The 27,789-nt window shown below is 42.5% G+C and overlaps 1 protein-coding gene across 3 annotated transcripts; it reads right to left on the bottom strand.

Moving 5' to 3' along the window:
- Nucleotides 1–9: 9 nt before the first annotated feature.
- Nucleotides 10–22,263, bottom strand: LOC120062367 (nuclear factor NF-kappa-B p105 subunit-like). Of its 3 annotated transcripts, none has more exons than XM_039012290.1 (24): nucleotides 21,946–22,263; nucleotides 21,322–21,362; nucleotides 20,943–21,018; nucleotides 19,550–19,596; nucleotides 19,302–19,400; nucleotides 13,632–13,780; nucleotides 12,111–12,274; nucleotides 10,375–10,533; nucleotides 9,304–9,408; nucleotides 8,118–8,209; nucleotides 7,865–8,003; nucleotides 7,574–7,702; nucleotides 7,269–7,367; nucleotides 7,006–7,173; nucleotides 6,709–6,850; nucleotides 6,392–6,506; nucleotides 6,085–6,313; nucleotides 5,840–6,009; nucleotides 5,521–5,623; nucleotides 5,244–5,374; nucleotides 4,941–5,010; nucleotides 4,644–4,810; nucleotides 1,622–1,760; nucleotides 10–1,501 (listed from the first exon to the last, which is right to left on the bottom strand). In XM_039012290.1, exons 2-24 carry the CDS (start codon nucleotides 21,355–21,357, stop codon nucleotides 1,422–1,424), a joined length of 2,808 nt encoding a protein of 935 aa, XP_038868218.1. In that variant the 5' UTR covers nucleotides 21,358–21,362; nucleotides 21,946–22,263; the 3' UTR covers nucleotides 10–1,421. The 3 variants fall into 3 exon arrangements, with proteins under 3 accessions (XP_038868218.1, XP_038868216.1, XP_038868217.1); XM_039012288.1 differs by lacking the exon at nucleotides 21,946–22,263 and adding an exon at nucleotides 21,458–21,868; XM_039012289.1 differs by lacking the exon at nucleotides 21,946–22,263 and adding an exon at nucleotides 21,458–21,868 and having other exon boundaries at nucleotides 6,085–6,286.
- Between the last annotated feature and the right edge of the window lie 5,526 nt (nucleotides 22,264–27,789).

Raw genomic sequence — 27,789 nt, 5'->3', positions numbered from 1 at the left:
TGGGACAAATTGCACACCATTACCAATTTTATTAAAAAAGTATTACAATGAAACCCATTAAAAGCAAACATTGACTGTACAAAGCTGTTTTACATGGTACAGGTATAAATATTGAAGCCCCACACAGTGATGCAGTGCCAATCCAAACTTTTGCATGGGACAGATACACATTTTAATGTCTAAAAATGCCAGTGTTATCAGGAAGATGTTGGAATGGCTTCAAACTTGTATGAAACAAATGCCTTTCAATCTGCTGTTAACATGAAATATCACTGGGGATGCTGAATACTTCATTACAAAATAAGGCACCGTTCTCCAACACATCTTCACGCAGAACTCAACCTGATTATGCGATCAAAGAATTGGACCTACAAAACCAGAAACAAATGGCTTCCAAAACTGAGTTTACCCCCCCCAACTCAATACAAATGGAGAAAACCTCAGTTTAAAATTCTGGTATGATGAAAAGCATGTCTACACAGAAAGGAACTAAAAGCTATCCAAAAGTGGTTTCTGTACTGTAGTCCAGGATGAGGATTGTGCTCTAACAGACATGCATAGTGGAGGATAATCCATTATACTTATAAATGACTGGTAGCACCACTTCCATAGGAAATTCAATTTGACATTGTACACGATACAAAAACATTGCAGGAGGGAGGTGTTAATGGTTGCTTGGTTCCAATACAAACCATTCTATCCATGTTTAGCATATCCACGTGATATTTCCACAGCTACGGAATCACTTTTTATGAGTGGGAGATTCATAACAATGAGCTATCCTTTTGGCAGCATACTACTGCTGTATATGGGGGCAATTTTAATTTCATATAATTTATCAGCTTTTATCCAAAGCAGCTTACAGTTAAAATCCATTCTGTATGGGTTCCTTGCCCTATAAATCATTTTGCCCTGGGGCCAGACGGTCTTTGCCAAAGTCCGGAGGGTCATTCAAAAAATGTGTTATTAGAATTGGCTGCTTGTTTGACTATGACTAAAGTAACTGTAGTGGGAGCAGAAAATATCAGATCATATTTTAATCTAATAATTGTCCATTAATTTTTCATAAATTATTATTAGTTTCAAGGATTTATACTACATGCTGTTACCTTGGAAACCCCTTTTCCCCAAATAAAACCCATTCATGATGTTTATACAAACATCACATTTCAAATAGATTACTTCTTATGCAAACATTATCCAAACATAACCTGCATATTATATTTACGTATACAAAACCACTTTCAAAACGTTACTGGGCCAAATAGAAAAGTGAGGATATTTAGCATGATGTGTGAGGTGTGCTTGTAGGATTCGTCCCTTTCAGAGGGAAATTGTCTATAGCCTGCTTACAGGAAGCAGAAGCTTCATGAAATCCTGACATGGCCAGGGCCATGATATGTAATGGACCAATCTGGCGGTCACGCTGTGGAGAGCTCCACCCCACTGTCACACACTCCGCTGTCCTCCCATCCGTCCAGCTTCAGATCACACACACGTTCTGAGACACCCAGCAACACAAAGAGAGAGAGATAAGGGGGATTAAGAGCAGAGGACTTCTTATCCAAGATTATTCTATTGAAATCACATAAGGTATAATGGCTGTTGTTTTTGAGCTTACCTAAGAGTTTTGTGGTGCTTTGGGTAGCTGGTGGAGCCTGTTCTGTTTCACACAGTGCCCCCTCCAGTACTGTCAAAGCAGAGCAGTTCCCTACAGTCCTGAGTCCCTCCAAAAGGTCCTTGACCTTTCCTCCAGACACCTACAGACGGTGGCATAGAAGTGTAACGTGTCAAGTTGTCACGTGCACAACTACAGTTAAATGCCTTTCTTGCAAGAGCTTATCCCAACAATGGAGTATCAGTAGTACTATAAAATAAAGTAGAACAAACGAGAAATAGAGAGCAAGAAAGTAAGCAAGCTATATACAGGGCCAGTTCCAACACCAATGAAATACACATATATATAGATAGAGGTAGATATGTATAGGGGTAAGGTGACTAGGCATCAGGATATATGATAAACAGATTAACAGCAGTGTAAATTATGATTGTGAGTGTGTGTAGAGTCAGTATAAATGTGTGTACATGTTATGTGTGTGAGAAAATGGAGAGTGTGCGTGTGTTGGTGTGTCAGTGTGCGTGAGTGTGTAGAGTCCTGTGAGTGTGTAGAGTCCTGTGAGTTTGTATAAAGACAGTGCAAAAATGTAAATAAAAGGGTCAACTCAGATAGTCCATGTAGCCACTTTTAACTATGTAGCAGTTTTATGGCTTGGGGATAGAAGCTGTTCAGGAGCCTGTTGGTGTCAGACTTCATGCACCGGTACCGCTTGCCGTGCAGAAGCAGAGAGAACATTATGGCTTGGATGGCTGGATTCTTGGGTGGCTGTCCGCTGTATCACAACTGGCCGTGATTGAGAGTCCCATAGGGCGGCGCACAATTGGCCCAGCGTCGTTAGGGTTTGGCCGGGGTAGGCCGTCATTGTAAGTAAGAATTTGTTCTTAACCGACTTGCCTAATTAAATAAAGGTTAAATAAATACAAAAGATATTTCAAAGATTTGGACACCGAGGAACTTGAAGCTCTCGACCGGCTCAACTGCAGCCTCGTCGATGTGGATGGGGGGGTGCTCACCGCCAGTTTCCTGTAGTCCCCGATCAGCTCCTTGGTCTTACTGACGTTGAGGGAGAGGTTGTTGTCCTGGCCCCACAGATCACTGGCCTCCTCCCTGTAGGCTGTCTCATCGTCGCCGATGATCAGACCTACCACCGTCGTGTCATCAGCAAACTTGATGATAGAGTTGGAGTTGTGCGTGGTCACCCAGTCGTGGATGAACAGGGAGTACAGGAGGGGACTAAGCACCACCCCTGTGGGGCCCCCATGTTGAGGGTCAGCGTGGCAGAGGTGATGTTGCCTACCCTCACCACCCGCAAGGGTGGTGGTTTTAAATGCTAGTAAAACTAAGTGCATGCTCTTCAACCGATTGCTGCCTGCACCCGCCCGCCCGACTAGCATCACTACTCTGGACGGTTCTGACTTAGAATATGTTGACAACTACAAATACCTAGGTGTCCGGTTAGACTGTAAACTCTCCTTCCAGACTTACATTAAGTATCTTCAACCCAAAATTAAATCTAGAATCGGCTTCCTATTTCGCAACAAAGCATCCTTCACTCACTCTGCCAAACATACCCTCGTAAAACTGACTATCCTACCGATCCTTGACTTTGGCGATGTCATTTACAAAATAGCCTCCAACACTCTACTCAGCAAACTGGATGCAGTCTATCACAGTGCCATCCGTTTTGTCACCAAAGCCCCATATACTACCCACCACTGCGACCTGTATGCTCTTGTTGGCTGGCCCTCACTACATATTCGTCGCCAAACCCACTGGCTCCAGGTCATCTATAAGTCTTTACTAGGTAAGGCCCCGCCTTATCTCAGCTCACTGGTCACCATAGCAACACCCACCCATAGCATGCGCTCCAGCAGGTATATTTCACTGGTCATCCTCAAAGCCAACACTTTCTATTGCCTTTCCTTCCAGGTCTCTGCTGCCAATGACTGGAACGAATTGCAAAAATCACTGAAGCTGGAGTCTTATATCTCCCTCTCTAACTTTAAGCATCGGCTGTCAGAGCAGCTTACCTGTACACAGCCAATCTGTAAATAGCACACCCAACTACCTCATCCCCATATTATTACTTATCCTCTTGCTCTTTTGCACCCCAGTATCTCTACTTGCACATCTATCACTCCAGTGTTAATGCTAAATTGTAAGGCCAATTTATTATGTGGAATTGCCTTACCTCTCTACTCTTCTACATTTGCACATACTGTACATAGATTTTTCTATTGTGTTATTGACTGTATGTTTGTTTGTGTGTAACTCGGTGTTATTGTTTTTGTCGCACTACTTTGCTTTATCTTGGCCAGGTCGCAGTTGTAAATGAGAACTTGTTCTCAACTGGCCTACCTGATTAAATAAAGGTGAAATAAATACAAATAAAAGGAAGTCCAGGATCCAGTTGCAGAGGAAGCTGCTCAGTCCCAGGGTTCTAAGCTTGGTGATGAGCTTGGATGGGACTATGGTGTTGAATGCTGAACTGTAGTGTATGAAAAGCAATTCCACATAGGTATTCCTCTTATTTAGGTGGGCGAGGGCAGTGTGGAATGGAATTGAGGTCTCCTGACGTGGGGAATAAAGGCTGGGTCAAGGAGAGGTAGGACATGACTGTGAATATGCCTGCCAGCTGTTATGCGCATGCACTGAGAACGCGTCCTGGAATACCGTCCGGCCCCGCGGCCTTAAGTGTTGACCGGATTAAAGATCACGCCGGCCACGGAGAGCGAGATCACCCAGTCCCCTGGCTCGGTGGGGGCCCTGACGCACGGCATCATTCAACAATTGAGTCAAAATTCAATCGAAGTGTTGAAAAAAAAAAAAAGTCCCCAAGTTTCCATGAGAACATATTCATTCACTTTCTGTTCTGATTTTAATTTAAAGGTGGGAGAAATCTGACCAAGAAAGAGGACAGACTATGAAAGTGAAATTTCAATCTTACAATGGCTGTGTGACTCACAAGCCCTATATTTCCCCCTCATGTCTTTGCTTTAGGTTGGGATAGTGCGTGTGTGTGTACCTCGTAGCTGTCCAGCAGCGTGCTTGCGGGGGAGGAGCTGAGTCTGAAGGCGCTGTTGAGGATGCCCAAGCCCAGTATGTGTGCCAGGCTCTCCCAGCCACCCTCCGGGCACTCCAGGGCCTGGCATAGTGCCCGCTTTGTGTCTGAGCCCAGGCTCTGCATGTCACCTACAGAAATATGACATCGTTGTACTCCACAGTGGACAAGAACCAAGATGAGACAGCAGGAAAACCCCATGGCTTAAGCTGTAGAGATTACAATGAAGGAGCTTGTTTAAACTGAAGTGCGTGAGCCAACCTTGAGGGGGGACGAAGACGGAGGTGTTGATCTCTGGCTTGTACTCTTTTCCATTCAGGATTTCCAACACCTAGAAGTACAAGGAAGAGAGAGAATATTTAGCGAACGTTCCAGTTGATCAAAGGTAAATTCTCAAAAATGCTTTCAACTCTTGAATTCACACACCAGTAGTTTCGAACAGTCATAAAATTACTTTCATAGTAAAAAAATTTAAGTGAGAAAGGACTGTAGCAATATTAGTCAGCTGAGTGATATGTGACCATAGAAGAACATTGAGGTTAACGACAAACACACGGAACCCACCTCAGGAGTGGCAGCCATGTTGAGCGGAGTTGTCCCTGGGATGTAGCCTTCATCCTCCTCTTCCTCATCCACACAGCAGTCATGCTCTCTGAAGAACAGGGGCTCAAAGTTTTCTTTGTGAGGATCGGCACCTAGACATGAAAAGATTGATAAAGTAATTTCTGTCTTTGAGCTAGGACTATATTATAAAAAGGGGCCGTTACAGAGCAAACATCAAGACGGTCATCAAATTGAGACATTTGCACAAAGGGGACAGTTTGAAGAAACGTAGTCCCACCTGCAGCCATGAGGAGAGCGGTCAGCTTGACAGAGCCCCGCCCTGTGGCTGTATGGAGAGGGCTGGAACCGTTGTAGGTGCAGCAGTCCACATTAGCATCCCCCTAGGGAGAAAGAGAACACTGTCAACACACACATCTTACGCCCACAACCCTCACAGGGAAAGGGCTACTTGGGTTGTGTTAGTTTGACTATACTAAACATAGTCTAGGTCTCCCATCCAGGTATTGACCAGCCCCAACTCTGCTTAGTCTCAAGATGCCAGCAGAACGTTGCAGGGTGGTAGGTATGGATGTAGGCAAGGCTTCTACAATATATACCTCCAGTAGCAGGCAGCCTGCCAGGGAGACGTTGTCCAGCTCAGTGGCCAGATGGAGCGCCGTGCGGCCGCAGCTCCTCTCCTGGACCTCCACACTGCCCCCGCTCACCAGGAGGTCCCTGAGGGAACACAGGCTGTTGGCCAGCACAGCCAGGTGGAGGGAGCACAGTCCTGGAGGATAAAATCACTGTCATACTCCAGTGGACTCTTCACAATGTACTGTGTGTGTGTGTGTCTGTGTTGTACCTGCTGCGTTGGGGAGGTCCACTAGTTCCACCATCTCTCTGCGTTTCAGTAGAAATCCCACCATACCTCCCTCCTTCTGCTGGGCGGCCAGGTGAAGAGCTGTGTTTCCGTGGCGATCAGACAGAGTGACATCAGCCCCAGCCAATAAGAGGGCCTCAGCTACCGCCTTCTGCTGTGTTATCACCGCTAGGTGCAAAGGAGTCTGGTATAGAGGGACAAATATGGGGTTCTGATTTTACTACCTCAGAATTATTTTACCTTTATTTAACTAGGCAAGGACAAATTCTTGTCTGTGTGTGTTTGTTACCTGGTAGAGGTTGTTCCTCATGTTGAGGACCTCCTCTCCAGGCAGGGCAGAGAGCACCTGGGCTAGACTCCTGACTGCATCTGTCTGGCTGTGGATCACTCCCAGATGGAGACCACTGGAGAAACAGAGGACAGGCACAGATTGGCATGTGCTACTGGAGAAATTATGCCACATTTCAGGGCTATTTATCCTATCGGCATCAATGCAGATGGACACAAAATGGAGGCAAATGAATGCAGATAGAAAAGTTTGAAAAATGCAGGGACGGTTGTATTTCCATTCAAATTAGGTCTGAAGTGATGGGAGAGGGGACGTACGTGTCACCGTTCTCGTCCTGAGCAGTCATGAGCTGGCGCTGTGGAGCCAGCAGGTAGCTGACGTCACCAGTGACGGCGTACTGGAAGAGGGCTTCAACCTGCCTCTCAGCAACATCCACCAGCCTGGCCTCCAGCACACACTCTGTACACAAATATAAAAACACTGTCATTGACTGGATACACAACACCCTGGCTTCCAACACACACTGTCACACACAGACACCCTGCAGTGGTCTGCTCCCTGAGGCACTGACTCACTCTAGCTAATCACTTTACAAATGTCTCGGTTGACCTCACCTCCAGTCCTGTCCCCTGGTCCTAGCTCCACACCGGCCCCTCTCTCCTCACTCGTCTCCCCAGCAGAGGCGTCCTCTGACTTGGCTCGGACCCCCACCACTGCCCCCGAGGCCGGGTCATCATCCATGTCGCTGTCATCACCACTGTCCTCCGCTCTGCCCTGTGGAGCTGTGTTGAGAGGGAACATGGGTTGAGCTTCATTCCTATCCTGAACTGAAACGGAATTGATCTCAAAACCCTGGAAAACAGACAGACACACTCACCATGTTTAATTCCCGCCCCGCCACCACTCATGCCAGGGGAAAAGCCAGAGCTGTAGCTGGTGCCGTAATTATTGTAGGTGGAATAGCCCTGGAAGAAACCTAAAATATAATCAAAAGTTGTTATTTTAACCTAAATAGACAATAAAGCTTTTGAAAATGGTACTTCATCTTGTGTTTAGGACTTTTATGAGACATTACCCATTTGATCTTGACATGGCTTGTCTCGTTCACCTTAAAATCACATTTCATTACATTTATTCAGTTTTGTAAAAATGTATGACTTATAAGAAACATGTTTGTTGTACCTCCTCCTCCCCCTGTAGCGGGACCCCCCCCCCCTGGTCCCCGGTACAGGCCCCCTGCTCCACCGTGGCCGCTGTAGTCCTGGAAGTTAGGCAGGGTCTTCTGTCTCTTCCTCTGAACCTCTTCCTTATCTGAGCATGAAGACCAGGGGGCAAGACGAGCGGATTGACTTGACAGAATAATGGGTTATGTTCAATTTGAAGAATAGCACAAACTACAGTGGGTTGGGATGGAGTACAGCATGCACAAGGGGTCTACAGGAACAGGTCTGGGAGTGTTTCAGACCGGCTCACCTATGATCTGCGGGTGGTAGGTGAAGGGCTTGGGCTCGCTCGTCTCATTGTCCGATTTACGCTTCAGCTGCACAAACACCGAGGTGGGTTTCTGGAGGTTCAGGTCTCTGTATTTGGGGGTCTTGAAAACAATGGCAAACTGTGGAGGGGGAAGGGGTGGAGATTTTACTCATGGTTAGGTTATAGTACAGGGGAGGAAATGTAAAATACAGGAGAGGAAATGGACTTCATTGGCAACTTATGTGTCACTGACCTGTCGGTGGACATCGGTGGGGGAGAAGTCCCCAAAGGCCTCCCATGTCAGCCCCGTCTCGTCATCCTCATAGAAGCGCACCTGGATGTCATCTGTTGCGACAGGGGAAAGATACACTCTCACAACTCCACCTTCAAACTAGGAGTAAAGTAATAAACTGACGATGTGAAAGATATTGGAGGATAATACAAGTTCACTAGAAAAAAAACACTTCTTTATTATCCAAACCAACAAGTATGTGCATAAAGCCTTCAAGTGTTGCAGGGTATCTTTCACGTGTCATCGGTCATGGAACCAAAAGGAAATGTCAACGTCTTTCCAAGGAAACCAGGAAATGGTGCCCCACATCTCCAGACAGAAGTATTTGAATATCTCAGAGAAATGTTTTGACTGCACTGTACACTTCCTCGACAAGGAAACTCCGGTCTTAGGAAAGCTACTGTGTGTGCAGGCATCTGTTCCAACCCAATACACCTATTTCAAAGAATCATTGAAAATCGTGGTCTTCAGTATGGATTGTTTGAATCAAGTGTGTTAGTGCTGGGCTAGAAGAAAAGCCTGAAGGACAGGAATAGGATATCCCTGATTGAGTCTGATAAGCATGATACACAGTGAGGTAGAATTACTGGAGATGAGGCTCTTTGTTTGGAAGTCAAACAGCAGAGCCCAACAGAGACGTGAACTTCTGTTCCAAGAGAGGATCTTTCATTCCAGGGTTGTTGACGTTCTGCCAACCGACCAATGCAGAATATTTTAAAGAAAACATAGCGAGAAGGACAACAGGCCACTACAACTCTCTTCCTCTTCCCACATTTGCATAACAGATGGGGAATTCCCTGAGGTTGGAAAAGCAGGCCGGAGGACTTCCTTCATGAGTAGTACAGTGTGATGAATGATGATGTCACATAGAGACATGTACCGGGTTGATGTTAAGAGCCAGCTAGATAACGCTTCAGACAACACGTTGACAGTTAGATCTTCATGATAAAGTTGTCTTGGGAGAATAGATGGCACAACCATGGCGCCTGCATCTTACACCGGTTTCACACTATCGTGCTGACCCAAACGGTACCGGCTCAGATATTTTCCTTTCCAGCAACTGTGGTGGATGCGTAACCATGCCAGCGCAGTACAGCTCGGCTCAAGGTTGACTCAGCTGTGGAGTGTGAAAAAGGAACTAGGGTACCTTTCTGAACCTTGTCACAGAGCAGGTAGACCTCCTCTCCTCCTGTCACACAGCCAGCTGTTCGGTCCATCCGCACTATCTTCAGGTTAGACGCATTTGGAGCTTCTGCAGACAGAACAAGGGAATAGAGAGATGGTCAAAGGGGTCAACTCAGATCTTCTGTTTAGTGCAAGCAGAATTAGTTATATTTATTGACAGCTAATAGGTAACTAAAAAAACAGTATTCTTTGTGGTGCATAATCCCTATTGGATGCCTTGCAAATCCTTGAAAATGCCCTTCGTTATCAAATTTCAAACCACCATTTTGCTTGTTTCTTTTCTAATTTCAAAAAACCCCAGACACCCCGAATGTGAAGAAGAAAAGACTTGACATACACTAACTGTGTGGATGCTTTCACGCAGTAAAGGGCTGGCATCAAAATGAAAAGTGGATGCCTAGTTTCAGCCTAGGAGAGGAAGCCGAGTGACAAATGTGATGTAGAGGAAGATACACGCACAGAGCTACGCAAATGAAACCAGGGCACACAGATATGGTTTAATTTCAATACATCTGTATAACTCTGAATAAAAACGTGAATTCAGTGATACACTGCATAAAGGCACGAGAGCGGTTAAATTCATTTGTTCAAACAATAGTCCCTTCCGGAGTTTCATTAAGCTGAGGCACTTGGTCTTATAGCTACTGGGTTGCATGTAGCCTGATATGGTGTGTTTCTATGGTGAGGTGAGGGACCTTTGTCATAAGATGGACTTAGAGAAGGGTAATGGACCACCCTTCACTGGTAATGTAAAGAATAAACAATGGTGGACCACAGAGAGTTCTTATTGGGTCATGGCTAAAGACTGTTTTAGCTAGATAGTTAGCTAGCTAGTCATTGTTATGTTGGGGTCAGAGTGCACTGGAAAGCGCAGCACAAATGGCCGAATCCTAACTTGAGATCAAACCACTTTAGCCAGACTTTTGCATTAATCATGCATTGATGTCAATGGGAGAATTGAGTTGCATATGCAAATGTTAGAAACATTTGGTGGAATTGGCGCCAAGTGACTATGTGGCTGTTAGTGACTTACTGCTGTCGAAGATGGGGTCTGATATGACGGGGTCCAGTCTACGGGAGAAGCCCCCGTCACTGTCTGGGAGGAAGGCTGTGAACATGAGGCGCACCACACTCAGATCCATCTCTTTAGCCTGGTAGGACGCTGCGCTGCTGATCAGGTTTCTCTGGTGATCTGAACACACACACAAAGGTTGAATGAAGCAGGCAATGCATAAATTCACACAGTTCCTTCAGTAAGTATTCACACCCCTTGACTTTTTCTAAAACAGAATGTTTTAAAGTAGGGTAGGGTTAAAATGGATGCCAACAATGTACACAAAATACTCTGTAATGTCAAAGTGGAAGGATTTATTTATTTTAAAAAATAAATAAAAATAAAACACTAAGATATCTTGATTAGATAAGTACACACACCACTGGGTCAATACAGGTTAGAAACACCTTTGGAAGTGATTACAGCAGTCTTTTTGGATACGTCTCGAAAAGCTTTCCACACCTGGATTGTGCAACATTTGCCCATTATTCTTTTTAAAATTCTTCAAGCTCTGTCAAGTTGTTTGTTGATCATTGCTAGACAGACATTTTCAGGTATTGCCATAGATCTTCAAGCAGATATGTCAAAACTGTAACTTGGCTACTAAGGAACATTCAATGTCGTCTTGGTAAGTAACTGTAGATTTGGCTTTGTGTTTTAGGGTTATTGAAAAACTCCCCAGTCCTTGCCGACGACAAGCATACCCATAGCATGATGCAGCCACCACCATGTTTGGAAATATGAAGAGTGGTATTCATTGATGTGTTGTATTTGCCCAAAATATAACACTTTGTATTCAGGACAAAAAGTGAATTCCTTTGCCAATTTTTTTTACAGTATTACTTTAGTGCCTTGTTACAAACAGGATGCATGTTTTGGAATATTTGTTTTATTCTGTATAGGCTTCCTTCTTTTCACTGTCATTTAGGTTACTATTTTGGAGTAACTACAATGTTGGTGATCCATCCTCAGTTTTCTCCTATCACAGCCTGTAACCGTTTTAAAGTCACCATTGGCCTCAGTGAAATCGCTGAACGGTTTCCTTCCTCTCCAGCAACTGAGTTAGGAAGGGCGCCTGTAGTGGCTAGATCTTTGTAGTGGCTAGATGTATTGCTACACCATCCAAAGCCTAATTAACAGCTTCACCATGCGCAAATGGATATTCAGAGTCTGCTTCTTTTTCTTTTTTTTTTAACAAATGTGCCCTTCTTTGTGAGGCATTGGAAAACTTCCCTGGTCTTTGTGGTTGAATCTGTGCTTGAAATTCACTACTCGACTGAGGGACCTTACAGATAATTGTATGTGTGGGGTACAGAGATGGGGTAGTCATAAAAAAAATCCCGTTAACCACTATTATTGCACACAGAGTGAGTACATGCAACTTATTATGTGATTTGTTAAGCAACTATTTTAGGCTTGCCATAACAAAGAGGTTATATACTTTTACCTCAAGACATTACAGCTTTTCATTTTGAATTAATTAGTAAACATTTCTAAAATCACAATTCCACTTCGACATTATAGGGTATTATGTGTAGATCAGTGACACAAAAATCACAATTTAATAAATGTTATTTTCAGGCTGTCACACAACTAAATGTAAAAAAGTCAAGGGGTGTGAATACTTTCTGAAAGCACTGTATGCAAAACAAAAAATATTCTTTGTGCTCTGCAGAAATATAGTCATTCAGTCCATTGTCTTAAAGGTGACTGACCAGTGAGCTCTCGGGGGATGCGGAACTCTCCCTGGAAGGCGTCCATCTCGGGATGGATGACGATACCACAGTTGTAGCCCATCCTGTAGGCCTCAGACATACGGTCCTCCAGTGTCTTACTCACGTTCTTCTTGGTCACGTGGAGGATGCCCAAGTTGGGGAAACTGTCACATGGAGTTATTGATTTATATGTGGTACGTTTTTAAACCCTTACGCTTGTGGAAATTGGCCTATATGGACACGGCCAAATTGAAATGTTTCTGATAGAAGAACTATGAAAAGCATATTCATGACCATGGAAGCAATTGAAAGAGAACAATTTGGAGATTATGGGGAAAATATTACACCAAAAGGTGAGGACACAACAGTTCGCCTGACAAGACTGAATCCAAACATTACACTGTTGATTTTATGTGCATTTTACATTTACTGTACTTTTACAGCATTTGTCAATGATGACAAGGATTTGAGTGAGAGGTCTAACTGGTATCTCCAAGTGGTCACACACCTCTCCAAACTGTGCACAGTTCCCAGGTCATTTCTAAGCACTTTTATGACTCAAGGAAAGAGCCTTCAACTATAAAAAGGTGCTTTTTTCCCTTTCTTTTTTTGCTCTCCTAGCGTTGCCATTGAGGAACTGAAGCGAGCACACCTGTAGTTTTTTTAAATTTGGAACACTGCCGTGTCCCCACCATCACAAAATTACTGTTGTTGTTTATGCAATCCAAAAACATTCCATTATAAAAATCACAATTTGGGTCAGGTGGGCATCATTTGAAAGCGTATTATATTACGAATATGGCTAGCTAAATTATAAAATAGGATCTTACAGTGTTAGGCTTTCAAAAGGCACTTCAAAAACATTGCAACTTTGGTGCGCATAGAAAGGAGTCATTAGTGCATTCAAGTGCTTGTTCCCAATCAGACAAACATAGGCTCATTCTCTTCAGGACAACCCAGGCTATAACGTATGTCATCTTTCTAACTGTGGATCAAACATAATTATAAACGTTGATGGCACAACTGGCAATGGCACAACTTTTCTTGATTTAAAGCATTTCCCTCAGTCAGACAACAAATGTGCAAAAGTTGCCCAATTTGCGGGAGGGACGGGGGCATCGTCTTGTCACGCGCGGTGTTCAAGTTTATAACGGCTGTCAGTCAAAAGCTCTGACATCATGTATAGCATGTTACTGTACAGCCACTGCATTCTAATTTAGGCGCTTATCAATTACAAAATATGCCATTTCAACCTGTATACAGGTTAATGGGAAGGGCTAAGTAAACATGCAAGATAAAACACCACAACGACGTACGTTCAGGTTAGATGGGGAAACCCGAAGTCAGAAATCTCATCACTACATAGGATCTCAAAGGAAGGACCTATAATCATCTTATAGGAAGTCCTGACATGTCTGCAATGTTGTCAATAAGTAAGCATATTAAAACCTGTTGAATGCACCGGTAAGCTAACTGGTATGTGTGTGTGTCAGCTAGAGAGAGAATGGTGGAAACAAGCACCTGATGCTGGAGTCTTTGGGCTGTAGGTCTGCGATGCAGATGCCCTTGTCACACTGCTTGCCCACCAGACTGTGGGCATGGAGGTGGGCATCTTTAGAGTTGGTCACCAGCTGTACCACCACACGTGCCAACCCCTGGTAGTTACAGATCTGCAAAGAGGGAGACAAACACTTTTTAGACCAGATATAGAACTACAGCTCCGGGAGCCAGACTGATAGTGACTCATACATACATACACGCAACAAGCATCGAAAAAACGGTTGAAAATGCCAGTCCAAATGGTAAACAATATCCGACTGATGAATCGACCAAATGAAAACATGAAGGAAAGGATGGATGAAAACAGTGTTCCACATGGCTCAAATTTTGACACTCAGGGTTAGGGTAGGTCGGGAACCTCAGTCTTTGCACACCTTTTAAAAAAGTGACCAGAGTTATTTTTTATTAAACAACAGTGAAAGGTCGAGTTTTCAGCCAAAGATCCCATCCGATCCGAAAAGCCTCGGCATACCCATCACGGAAAACCCCTCAGTAAAATGGTTAATAAACATTACTTGGTACGAAAGGTCCCACAAAAATCGATTTTGTATTTTCCCAAATTCTGTCTTAAGTTTTTATTTCGTGGTTCGGGATTTTTTTCAGTTTTTTACTCTCAATATTACAATTATTCATAGAGAAACAACGAAAATTGATGTTGAGTCCATGTCGATGCTTAAATTACATCAGAAGACTATTTTTGAGGTCTGGAAAAAAACTAAGATTTAGCAAGAAAGGAATGTGTTGGCCTAGCCATATTTATACTGTTAGGCCTACTGCTGAAGCACATGTCATGACAGAGTTAGCAAAACAATCAGCACCCAATTGATAGAAATAATCCTGGATTAACATTTAATTGAGAATGTTTTTGGGGAAAGTCTGTCTACCCACAAGACTGTTATCATTAGCATCGCTAACTGGCTACATACAGAGTGGTAGACAAACGCGCAACAAAACAGACAGAGGGGGGCAATATTGCGAAAATTAATTTTGTGTTAAGTTCAGCTTTTTAAACCAACCGTGGCTAACCAGGGGTGGGATAATGTCAATGTGGCTTTGATTGGATAGTAGCCAATGATAGCGTGAGCTTTGTGTGACATTTTGCGATGGAACACGTGAAAAAAATGCATGTATTTCAGAACTGATTGGCGAGCTACTCGTAGGTGGGCTGCGAGCTACTGGTAGCTCTACCTGTTGGAGAACCCTGCTGTAGACGAATGCCATTGAACTAGGCCTTCACTTCGCCTCTTTCTGGTTCCCCGAGACAAAATTGGCCTACATACAAAACCAACCCAGTTCCTAGAAACAGCACATGTTGTTAGACGCAGTAGCCAGCGGGTGAACCTGAAGAACACATTTTGAATTTGCCTAGGCCTACCTAGAAAAGTCTCTAGCCTGCTCTTGAACTCAAATGTCTTTTTCCTCAACCCTGTCCTTAGCCACAGCATATACACTACTGTTCAAAAGTTTGTGGTCACTTAGAAATTACCCTGTTTTTGAAAGAAAAACTTTTTTTGGGTCCATTAAAATAACATCAAATTGATCAGAAATACAGTGTAGACATTGTTAATGTTGTAAATGACTATTGTAGCTGGAAACGGCAGATTTTTAATGGAATATCTACATAGGCCCATTATCCGCAACCAACACTCCTGTGTTCCAATGGCACGTTGTTAGCTAATCCAAGTTTATAATTTTAAAAGGCTAATTGATCATTAGAAAACCCTTTTGCAATTATGTTAGCACAGCTGAAAACTGTCGTTCTGATTAAAGAAGCAATAAAACTGGCCTTCTTTAGACTAGCTGAGTATCTGGAGCATAACCATTTGTGGGTTTGATTACAGGCTCAAAATGGCCAGAAACAAAGGACTTTCTTCTGAAACTCGTCAGTCTATTCTTGTTCTGAGAAATTAAGGCTATTCCATGCAAGAAATTTCCAAGAAACTGAAGATCTTGTACAATGCGGTGTCCTACTCCCTTCACAGAACAGCGCAAACTGGCTCTAATCAGAAAAGAAAGAGGAGTGGGAGGCCCCGGTGCACAACTGAGCAAGAGGACAAGTACATTAGAGTGTCTAGTTTGAGAAACAGACGCCTCACAAGTCGTCAACTGGCAGCTCATTAAATAGAACCCGCAAAACACCAGTCTCAACGTCAACAGTGAAGAGGTGACTCCGGGATGCTGGCCTTCTAGGCAGAGTTCCTCAGTCCAGTGTCTGTGTTCTTTTGCCCATCTTAATCTTCTTTTTATTGGCCAGTCTAAGATATGGCTTTTTTTTTTGCAACTCTGCCTAGAAGGCCAGCATCCCGGAGTCGCCTCTTCACTGTTGACGTTGACACTGGTGTTTAAAAGGCTAATTGATCATTCGAGGAAATTTCTAAGTGACCCCAAACTTTTGAACGATAGTGTACATATACGGTTTTCTAGAATATAAGGACTAGAATACAACTCCTCCCTTGGTTAACTATTTGGGTTATAGCCAGACTGCTACGCGCTCTCCTGCTTACACAGTATGGCAGTGTGGTGTTTTGTGTAAGGAAATACAATTTATTAAAATCTAAAATGTGCTCTCAGGGTTATTGCCTCTTAGCCTGTGCAGCTAGTTCATTCATAACGACTAAATTACTGAAATGTAAAGGTAAGGACTTGACTGGCTGAGTGAGGCTCAGTTAGGAGCTGGAGTGTGATGGTCACTGTGTTGTGTGTCTCATGTGGTTATTCAGACCCTTTCTCTACAGGGAAAATTAGTCTCTCTTGCGTAAACAAAACACACGCATACAATCACGCGCAACAAGCATTCAAAATGGTTGAAAATGCCAGTCCAAATGGTAAACAATATCTGAGTGATGAATCGACCAAAGGAAAGGACGGATGAAAACAGTGTTCCACATGGCTCAAGTTGACACTCAGGGTTAGGGTAGGTTGGGAACCTCAGTCTTTGCACACTTCTTCATACGCACCAGATCTATTTTCAAACAACGGTAAAAGGTCAAGTTCAGCTAAAGATTCCCAGCCAATCCAAAACTCCTCGGTTTACCCGTCACGGGAAACCCCTGAGCTTACCCGTCACCAATTCTTCACAGGAAAGAGAATGTGTATTTCTCTTCAGTGATCAGATATGCATTTCATGCAGTTGAATCACTTTCTATGACACACAGACCAATGTCTCACAGAGTTCTGTTTTGACTAAAAGGAAGCCGACATAGATAGTCGAGATCTAACAATAGAATGTAAACAACATGCTTGATCTGTCAAAGGCTGATGACATTAATTCAATACAGCAACAATGACGCATCAAATAAATGATTAACTCTGGGAGTGACTTATGTATGCTATGAGGTTATGGATATCAACACATGTAATGGACACAGGGGGAGGTAAAAGTATGCCATCTAACCACTGAAATCTTACACATGCTTCCTTGTCAAAATGAATACTACACTGTAGAGCAGGGTTTCCCAATCTCAGTCCTGGGCCCCCTCCCCCCAACCCCCCAGGTGCACATTTTGGTTTTTGCCCTAGGACTACAGAGCTGATTCAAATAATGAAAGTTTGATGAGGAGTTGGTTATTTGAATCAACAGTGTAGTGCTAGGGACAAAAACAACACGTGTACCACGGGGGGCCCCAGGACCGAGTTTGGGAAACCTGCTGTAGACGAATGCCACTGAACTAGGCCTTCACTTAGCCTCTTTCTGGTTCCCCGAGACAAAATTGGCCTACATACAAAACCAACCCAGTTCCTTAAAACAGCAAGTGCCGTTAGGTGCAGTAGCCAGAGGGTGAGACTGAAAAACACATTTTGAAGTTGTCTACCTAGAAAAGGCTCTCTAGCCTGCTCTTGCGCTCAAATGTATTTTTCCTCAAACCCGTCTTTAGCCACAGCATATACATATCCAGCTTTCTAGAATATAACTCCTCCCTTGGTTACCTATTTGGGTTATCTTACAAGGTGAAAAGTGAGGCTGCAGTGAGAATGCTATTGTGTTGTCCTTGTCTTGCAGATTAAATGAAATTGCCCCTCCAGGGATGGATGCAAGCACTGACTTGTGGAAAACTCAGACATTCTGTACTGTCGCCTCATATGAAACATTTGATCTCAACCCCAAAGGCTAGAGTATAGAGTCATATTAAAAGCTTTAGCTTCACCGTCCAAATAAATACATAGGGAAGCATATATGTTGCACAGAAACAGAACTCATATCAATGTACTGTGTGTCTTCTTTGTACAGATGCACAACATAGACAGTGGGCTACATGTGCCTGCACAACCTCTATAACAGGTTTGAGAGACAATACTTTCTTCGCTCTGAGGCAGTCGTTTCATGTCTGAGTCTGTCTGAGATCGTGGGGGCGAGCTGAAAATACTGTTTCCTGTCAGAGACGCCACTCAACAGTTCCTAGTAATTACCCCTATGACACAGGAGGAAATTCCCAAAAGGCTTGAAACAAAGTAAATGGCAGGTCAGATTTATATTCCTGGTTTCAAACACCTAACTTTCAAAAATGTGCTCTCAGGGTTATTGGCTCTTAGCCTGTGCAGCTAGTTCATTCATAAGGACTTAATGACTAAATTACTGAAACATAAGGACTTAACTGGCTGGCTGACTGGCAGGCTCAGTTAGGAGTTGGAGTGTTACGGTCACAAAAGTTCAAATGTATTGAAAGAAAAGCACTCTACGCAAATGAGAGGTTGGAGAAAGTGACAACACCTACTCCTACTATTTGAAGAAAATATGTGGAGACACAAACGGAGGGGATTTCCCAGAGTTCAGTCTGAACATTGTTCAAATTGTCTAAGATAAATTAACATTTGTGGTGTGTGAGTGAGAGAATGGATATATTTGTATGCCATGAACGGATTTCTGTCAGGGTGGGCCTGTAAATGTTAGTTTGAAATACAAGCGGAACTGATCATAACTTTTTCCACATATACACGAAAAAAAACGACTAAATCTCAAACACATGAGACAGAAAATTCCTAGGAATCGCAAGCAGAATTCCTACTTCAGCTTGTTCAGTTGGAGGATCAAAGGAAGGGGGCTTCCCGAGTGGCGCAGGAACTGCATCGCAGTGCTAGCTACGTTACTACAGATCCTGGTTCGATCCCTGGCTGTCGCAGCCAGCCGTGACCGGGAGCCCATAAGGCAGCGCGCAATTGGCCAGCTGGGTTGTCTAGAAACTCCTGTGGCGGGCCAGGCGCAATGCACGCTGACACGGTCGCCAGGTGGATGGTGTTTCCTCCGACACATTGGTGCAGCTGGCTTCCGGGTTGAGCGAGTATTGTGTCAAGAAGCAGTGTGGCTTGGCGGGGTCGTGTTTCGGAGGACGCATGGCTCTCGACCTTCGCCTCTCCCAAGTCTGTAAGGGAGTTGCAGCGATGGGACAAGACTAACTACCAATTGGATAGCATGAAATTTGGGAGAAAAAGGGGGATCGAAAACATGATAATAAAGGATGGAAGGAAGGAGTGAAGGACAGACATGAGGCAATGAGAGAACAGAATGAAGAACGTAAAGGAGCGGAGGAGGGAAATAACTAAGGAGAGAAAAGAAGAAGGAAGGATGGATGGAAAGCATGAAGGAAGAAAGGAAGGAAATGATGACATAAGGAAGGACATGTTGGTGGGACTTACCTTAATATTGGGATAGGACTTTCTGTTCTTCTCACTAGAGGCCCCTGGTAGCCCGCCGTGAGAAGGTCCCTCACAGCCATAACGAAACCTGAAGCCCCGCTAGAATAGACATAGAATACCTTTAATGACACTCAAATGAACACTTTTCAATACCACTTTGAAATGTGATTAAATTCAATTTTTGAGTCTAGCTTGTTTACGTAGCCTATGGTGTAACAGAGAAGGAGCACAATGAAGAAAAGGGTTACCTGTTTAGGCTGTTCAATGATTTGGAGGTAGGGTCCATCTGCTGTAACTAAGAACAAATAAACAATGGTTTACGTTAGTTTTACAGCAGGACTGGCCAACCCTCCTTCTAGAGAGCTTCTGTACTGGGTGTGCATACAGGCTTTTGTTCCAGCCCTGCTCTAACACACCCGATTTTGCTAACTAATGAGCTGCCAGTGAGGACATTGATTAGCAGAATCAGGTGTTAGAGTGGTGCTGGAACAAAACCCTGCACAGCCAGTAGCCTAGCTCTCCAGGACCTTCCCTCTACTAAACAAACATATTACTTTTCCCCAGGTGCTGTGGTAGAGGAAGTATTTTAAGTCAGATAAGAAGCAATACTGACAAAAGGTTTGAACCTTTTAGGAATGGGGGCCAGGGCTATCTTCCGTGTCAACAAAACACCTTCTGCTCTCTGTCTCAGAACATCTTCCTCCTCAAACAACTTAGCTGAGCGAGCCTCTTCCCCTTCCTGCCTAATGCAGGGCCCGCTGCCTAAGCCACATCCTCCCACTGACATAACCTCAATCAAGAACCTCATCTGCCAAATGATGTTCGGCTTCAGATCTCTATAGAACAGACAACCTTCATCCGGACATTAAAATGTGACATTTTCCTTCAGCTCTAAGAATGGAGCATTGCCCTGTCACAAGATGTCTTGATCCATACTTGTAAGATGAATGAAGTAGCTTATCGGGTATGTCCATTCATCTAGACTGCTCTTGAATATGCCAGTTCTGGGTACAGAGATGGGTATCCCCCAAGAAAGTAGTAATAAAATAGCTGTATTTTATATAGCCATTATATATAGCTCTTTTCATTACAAACAATCTCAAAGTCGCTTTGAACACAAAAACAACTGTAGGAATCTTGCTGTTCACAGTTGACGGTCTTTCACAGCTTCATATGTCTGGGCAGTTCAAAAAGGTACAGCAGCAGTACCTTGAACCTTATTTGCCCATTCCCACAACCACTAGTCTTGCATAAACATCCACTACTAGTCTCACTTAAACCTTGGTTTTAAAACAGCCCTCTTGAGACCAAAGGAGAAGTGAAAGCACAGAGTAGGAGAAGTATGCTTTATGTCTACATTACAACTCTGCAATATCGTGACATCATGAAACTGAGTTTAGAAAAACAACTTTTTCCATAAAAGAACAGAGGTGGCAAGGAAGAGCTTACTCTCGACAGTGAAAGCACTCTCCAATTTTAGGCTACCACTGGCATTCATTAAATGACATCTTTAGTTAGGCCTATTTCATCTCTATTTGGGTATAAAGGCCTAAACCATGGGGCATATCTGAAGGGGACAGATGGGTGCAGGTAATCAATATAGCTCATAATGGGTTTATAAAGGGGGTCATGACTTCTTACCTGTCCGGAGTGAGTTGGAGTGTGACATGGGAGGGAAATTCAGAGGATCCCATAGTGGATCTATGTCAAAGTTGTACTACGAGAAAAGACAACAAGAGAGAACAAGGACATTGAAATCTAATTTCACTGACAAATGTAGAAAGGTATGACTAACATATATGAAAGAGACACTGGCAAACCTATGTCAGATGAAGAGACATCTTTAGCCACCGTGTTAACCTCTCCTTAAATATGGGCTGTTGTTCTGATGGGCTGTATGTTTATAGGGAAATCGATTTCTGCTTAAAACTCGGTGACAAAATATATAGCCTACAATGCATATATGACAAATACAGAGATTCAGTGTCGACATAGCGTGGACATGAAACACCTAGTTTACCGGTTGGTGAGGTAGGTAAGGCTCCTCTTCTGCCATGGTGTCTGAGAGAGAAGACAAAGACCTTGAGAAAAGTCATGGCTTATAAAGCAATAGTGCACATATGGATATTACATACAGGTATATCAAACTGACTTACCGGAATTAAAGATGTCATTGATTTCCTGCATCTGACCCAATCTCAAATGTGGCCTGATTAAACAGTTCTCGTTACATTTGGATTTGCTACTGGTAATGCTCTGTGCATAAACCACTTAGCTAACTAGCCAGTTCAAGTTTAATAGCTAACTAAAACAAGTGTCAAGATAAGAGAGGGTGCTGCTTTGGCTAATTTAAGTACATTTTCCAATAGCCCCATAATGACTAAATAAAGAGCAAACTGGCTTTACTTAGCTAACTAGCTAGCTACTTCATTGCTTGATTGTGGCTAGCATACATGCTAGTCGATTAAACTATTTTAGTTGGCTAGCATACATGCTAACTGGCTAATAAAGAGGAAGTGGACAAGGCTAGCTACCTAACTGACTTGGTAGCAAAGTTATACCAGCGAACGGTAGCTAAGCTAACTATCAATAAACTTTCTAAATTAGTTACTCATTAAATTGAAACATTGTAGCCAATGCTTACCTTAGGTCACAAATGTGATTCCTACATCAACATGAAAGTCCAAGGCAATGGCAGTCCCAATCCAATCAGTTCAGTCGAGTTTTGCACATTATTGCGCCATGCTTGCGACCTGAACTCATTTGACCTAATCAAACATTGACGGTATCTATAGTAAATTGTTCACATTACACACAACTTGCATCAATAAACGAACATGAAATATGTCAGTACTAGCTAACAACAAAGGACATCGACTTATACAGTTGTTCAGACACTTGACTTCCCCACTAGAAATTTCACTGCGGTCAAGTAAGCCGACACTCTCAAATCGCAGTTAAGCCATCTGCGCTTCACTTTGCTCCTGAATTTGATGCGCGAATACACAACACTTTAGGGTATCACGTGTTTTCTGAAACTGAGTAGGATGCACTTTCATGCACAGATGGAGACGATAGCAACAAATAATTCCAAGCAAACTGTTTGAAGCACACTTATTCAATCTTCCATAATCAAAATTATAACATTTCTCGCTTTATCAAAACTTTCTTTGATATCCCGTGTAGAGTAAGGCTGCAGAAGCTGCAGTAGCCTAGCGGGGGTGCTATTTAACAAATGTTCAATTGTGAAAGCAAGATGTGTTTACAGTCATGACGTACAAACACAGTACACACACACACAGTTTCACAGCAAGATCTAGGTGAGCTTGATGTTTTTCTTTGTATTTCATTAAAGAGAGTGTAGAATTTTGTTTAAAGTGTTAAATAACTACATTTGTTTGATCTATCCTCAACAAAATTGTATCTTTATAAACCATACAATGCCCATACTATGCCAGCTACAAGATTGTAAAAATACATTTACTGTATATTACAGTGACATTTTTTAGAGTTTTTAATTCAATTTTAACACAGTAAAAATGGAATATAAACATTTTGTGACGAGTGCCACTAGTATATCAGTAATACAGTGTGATTAACATGGCGCACCATTGCTTCCTTGTGATGTTGGGGGAGAATTTGAAGAAGGTGAGAAGAAAGGAGGATGTACACCATTGAAGCCAATTAACAGAAGAGGAGCAGAAGAGACTCCAACCTGACCGCTGAAAGAGAGAACCAACTCACTGTACAGGGTTAGATTTGTTTTCAACCTATAACATATATAATTTCATTAAATTAATAAAAATTCTTTAAAAATATTTAAATTAAGTCAGTCAAAAATTATTGTTGATCTACTAGTAGCACACGTGACAACATTTTTACCATCAATTTTTTCTGTGTTACCGTTGAATTATAATCCCTCAAAGTTCACGATAATAGGACAAAACAAGTATTTTTTCCCATCTTGGAACTGGCATAATATGAGCATGTTATGCTTTGCAATATTGATGACAATGGATGATTGATCTACTAGTGGCTCACATGTGACAAAACATCTTTAAACTGGCATAATATGGGCATCGTATGGTATGCAACAGTCATCACACTGGATTAATTATCTACTAGTGGCTCACATCTCAAAATATGTTTACCAGACATTTTGTCTGTGGAACACTTGAGTTAAATACCCTCAAAGTTCACTTTAATATACTGAGTATAGAAAACATTTCCATGACATAGACTGACCAGGTGAATCCAGGTGAAAACTATAATCCCCTATTGATGTCACGTGTTAAATCCACTTCACTCAGTGTAGATGAAGGGCAGGAGACAGGTTAAAGAAGGATTTTTAAGAGATATGGATTGTGTATGTGTGCGGGGTGAATGGGCAAGACAAAAGATGTATGTGCCTTTGATCGGGATATGGTAGTAGGTGCCAGGTGCACCGGTTTGAGTGTGTCAAGAACTTCAGCGCTGCTGGGTTTTTCACTCTCAACAGTTTTCCGTCTGTATCAAGAATGGTTCACCACCCAAAGGACATCTAGCCAACTTGACACAACTGTGGGAAGCATTGGAGTCAACATTGGCCAGCATCCCTGTGGAATGCTTTCAACACCTTGTAGAGTCCATGCCACGACGAATTATTCTGAGGGCAAATGTGGGTGCATCAATATTAGGAAGGTGTTCCTAATGTTTTGTACACTCAGTGTAGAATAACCAATTATTTTAACCAATATTTTAAACTGGCATAAAATGGTCATCACACTGGATTAATGATCTACTAGTGTCACACATAAAAAATATTAAAAAGTATACCAGCCATTTGTACAGCTATTTTATATATATATTTTACATCAAAGTTCACTGTAATATAACTATACTGAACAAAAATATAAACGCAATATGTAAAGTGTTGGTCCCATGTTTCATGAGCTGAAATAAAAGTTCCCAGAAATGTTCCATACCTACAAAAATATTTGTTCTCTTAAATTTTGTGCACAAATGTATTTACATCCCTGTTAGTGAGCATTTCTCCTTTGCCAAGATAATCCATCCACCTGACAGGTGTAGCATATCAAGAAGCTGATTAAACAGCATGATCATTACACAGGTGCACCTTGTGCTGTGGACAATAAAAGGCCACTCTAAAATCTGCAGTTTTGTCACACAACACAATGTCACAGCTGTCTCAAGTTTTGAGGGAGCGTGCAATCGTCTGAGACCAGCCACCCGAACAGCTGATGAAACTGAGGAGTATTTCTGTCTTTAATAAAGCCCTTTTGTGGGGAAAAACTCATTCTGATTGGCTGTACATGGCTCCTAAGTTTAATAAAATTTTATTTAACCTTTATGTAACTAGGCAAGTCAGTTAAGAACAAATTCTAAGTGGGTGGGCCTGTACCCTCCCAGGCCCACCCATGGCTGCGCCCCTGCCCAGTCATGTGAAATCCATAGATTAGGGCCTAATACATTTATTCCAATTAACTGATTTCCTTATATGAACTGTAACTCAGTAAAATCTTTGAAAATGCTGCATGTTGCATTTATATTTTTGTTCAATTCTTTAAAAAAATGATAAAGATAAAGAATGTGGAACAGATCAACTAAATGTAGTTATTTAACACTAAACATAATTATATAATTTATCTTTAATGAAATACAAAGAAAACATATTAAGCTCAATTAGATATTGCTCTGTGTGTGTGTGTGTATATTATGTCATGACTGTAAACAAGTCTTGCTTTCACAATTGAACATTTGCTAAACAGCACCCTTGTTAGGCTACTACAGCCTCTCGCTACCCGTGATATCAAAGTACATTTTCAAAAGGAGCAAAAATGAAATAAACGATTTGGTATAATTTTGATTATGGAAGATTGAATACCTGTGCTTCAAACGGTTTGATTGGAATGATTTGTAGCTATTGTCTATCTGCTCTATCCTTACAAGAAAATACCTGATGCCGTAAAGTGTTGTGTATTCGCGCACAACAATTCAGGAGGAAGCTAAGCGCAGATAGCTTGACTACTGCCGCGTTCAAAAAAACTTGGAGCTCGGATTTCAAAACGTGGAAATCTCCGAATTCCATGCGTTCAAGATAACTGGAAACGCGAAAAAAAACGAGCCCCGAATGGGGAAATTCGGTTTGAATGGTCATCCAACTCGAAATTCCAAGTCGGGAACTCGGGCCTTTCTAGAGCGCAGACTTTCCGACGTTAAGATCACTGACGTCATGACTTGACGTCGGTTTTCTTTCGAGTTCCCACTTGTGTTGAACGCACCATGCGTTTTTCGCGTGTCTGCTCACTTGACCGCAGTGAAATACCCAGTGACGTAGCAGTATATTCAACTTCTTCTTTGCAATGTAATCATCAGTCCAAAACAGTTGCAACGAGAGTTTCCCTCCCGTTTCGTTCTGTTTAAGAAAGTTTTTGCCAAATAATCGATATAATGAAATTAAAAGGTGAGATAAGGATGCTCCTAACTGTTATAGGCCTATTTCTATTTTGCCCTGTTTATCAAAAGTGTTGGAAAAACTTGTCAATAATCAACTGACTGGCTTTCTTGATGTCTATAGTATTCTCTCGGGTATGCAATCTGGTTTCTGCTCAGGTTATGGATGTGTCACTGCAACCAATGATGTCACCATTGCCCTTGATTCTAAGCAATGTCGTGCTGTTATTTTTATTGACTTGGCCAAAGCTTTTGATACGATAGACCATTCCATTCTTGTGGGCCGGCTAAGGAGTATTGGTGTCTCTGAAAGGTCTTTGGCTTGGTTTGCTAACTACCTCTCTTAAATAGTGCAGTGTATAAAGTCAGAAAATCTGCTGTCTCAGCCACTGCCTGTCACCAAGGGAGTACCCCAAGGCTCAATCCTAGGCCCCACGCTCTTCTCAATTTACATCAACAACATTGACTGCTCAGGCAGTAGGCAGCTCTCTCATCCATTTATATGCAGATGATAATCTTAAACTCAGCTGGCACCTCCCTGGATGTTGTGTTAAATGCTCTACAACAAAGCTTTCTTAGTGTCCAACAAGCTCTCTACCCTTAACCTTGATCTGAACACCTCCAAAACAAAGGTCATGTGGTTTGGTAAGAAGAATGCACCTCTCCCCACAGGTGTTTTTACTACCTCTGAGGGTTTAGAGTTTGAGGTAGTCACCTCATACAAGTACTTGGGTGTATGGTTAGACGGTACACTGTCCTTCTCTCAGCACATATCAAAGCTGCAGGCTAAAGTTAAATCTAGACTTGGTTTCCTCTATCATAATCACTCCTCTTTCACCCCAGCTGCCAAACTAACCCTGATTCAGATGACCATCCTTCCCATGCTAGATTACGGAGACATAATTTATAGATCGGCAGGTAAGGGTGCTCTCGAGCGGCTAGATGTTCTTTACCTTTTGGCCATCAGATTTGCTAACAATGCTCCTTATAGGACACATCCCTGCACTCTATACTCCTCTGTAAAATGGTCATCTCTGTATACCCGTCACAAGACCCACTGGTTGATGCTTATTTATAAAACACCTCTTAGGTCTCACTCCCCCCTATCTGAGATATCTACTGCAGCCCTCATCCTCCACATACAACACTCGTTCTGCCAGTCACATTCTGTTAAAGGTCCCCAAAGCACACACATCCCTGGGTTGCTCCTCTTTTCAGTTCGCTGCAGCTAGCGACTGGAACGAGCTGCAACAAACACTCGAACTGGACAGTTTTATCTCAATCTCTTCATTCAAAGACTCAATCATGGACACTCTTACTGACAGTTGTGACTGCTTTGTGTGATGTATTATTGTCTCTACCTTCATGCCCTTTGTGCTGTTGTCTGTGCCCAATAATGTTTGTACCATGTTTTGTGCTACTACCATGTTGTTGCTACCATGTTGTTATGTTGTGTTTCTACCATGCTGTGTTGTCATGTGTTGCTGCCTTGCTATGTTGTTGTCTTAGGTCTCTCTTTATGTAGTGTTGTTTCTTGTCGTGATGTGTGTTTTGTCCTATATTTATATTTGATTTATTTTTAATCCCAGCCCCGTCCCCGCAGGAGGCCTTTTGCCTTTTGGTACGCCGTCATTGTAAATAAGAATTTGTTCTTAACTGACTTGCCCAGTTAAATAAAGGTTGAATAAAAATTAAATACATATATCTATGGTAGCACCTGCCGCCTGGTGACCATTACGTAGTATGGTAAAGCTGGGATGTTAACTAACAACATTTTACATTACATTTTAGTAATTTAGCAGACTCTCTTATATAGAACGACTTCCAGTAAGTAGTGAGTGTATACATTAGTGACAGAAGAGAGAAAAAATAAATTTTATAATTCATTTCCTGCAATTCTACACATTTTGCCATGGGGCTTAGAGAACTTATTTTGCAATTTTGGAAACAAATTTCATGCACTTCTACTTATTTTGCCATGGGATGGAGAGAAATGTTTGCCATTTTATATATATGAGTGAGAGTGACTAACAAA

This window comes from Salvelinus namaycush, chromosome 17 (assembly GCF_016432855.1).
Source record: "Salvelinus namaycush isolate Seneca chromosome 17, SaNama_1.0, whole genome shotgun sequence".
In the NCBI taxonomy this organism is placed as follows: Eukaryota; Metazoa; Chordata; class Actinopteri; order Salmoniformes; family Salmonidae; genus Salvelinus; species Salvelinus namaycush.
Note: the sequence above shows the minus strand (reverse complement) of the source record. Positions and strands in the feature narration are given on the sequence as shown.

Excerpts from the sequence above, each read along its gene's own strand:
- LOC120062367 (XM_039012288.1), bottom strand. The coding sequence starts at position 21,488 with ATGCAGGAAATCAATGACATCTTTAATTCCG. Across the intron at positions 6,851-7,005 it reads ACCAGGGGACAGGACTGGAG|AGTGTGTGCTGGAGGCCAGG; the intron begins GTGAGGTCAACC and ends ATTTGTGTACAG. Across the intron at positions 6,010-6,084 it reads GGACCTCCCCAACGCAGCAG|GACTGTGCTCCCTCCACCTG; the intron begins GTACAACACAGA and ends TTTATCCTCCAG.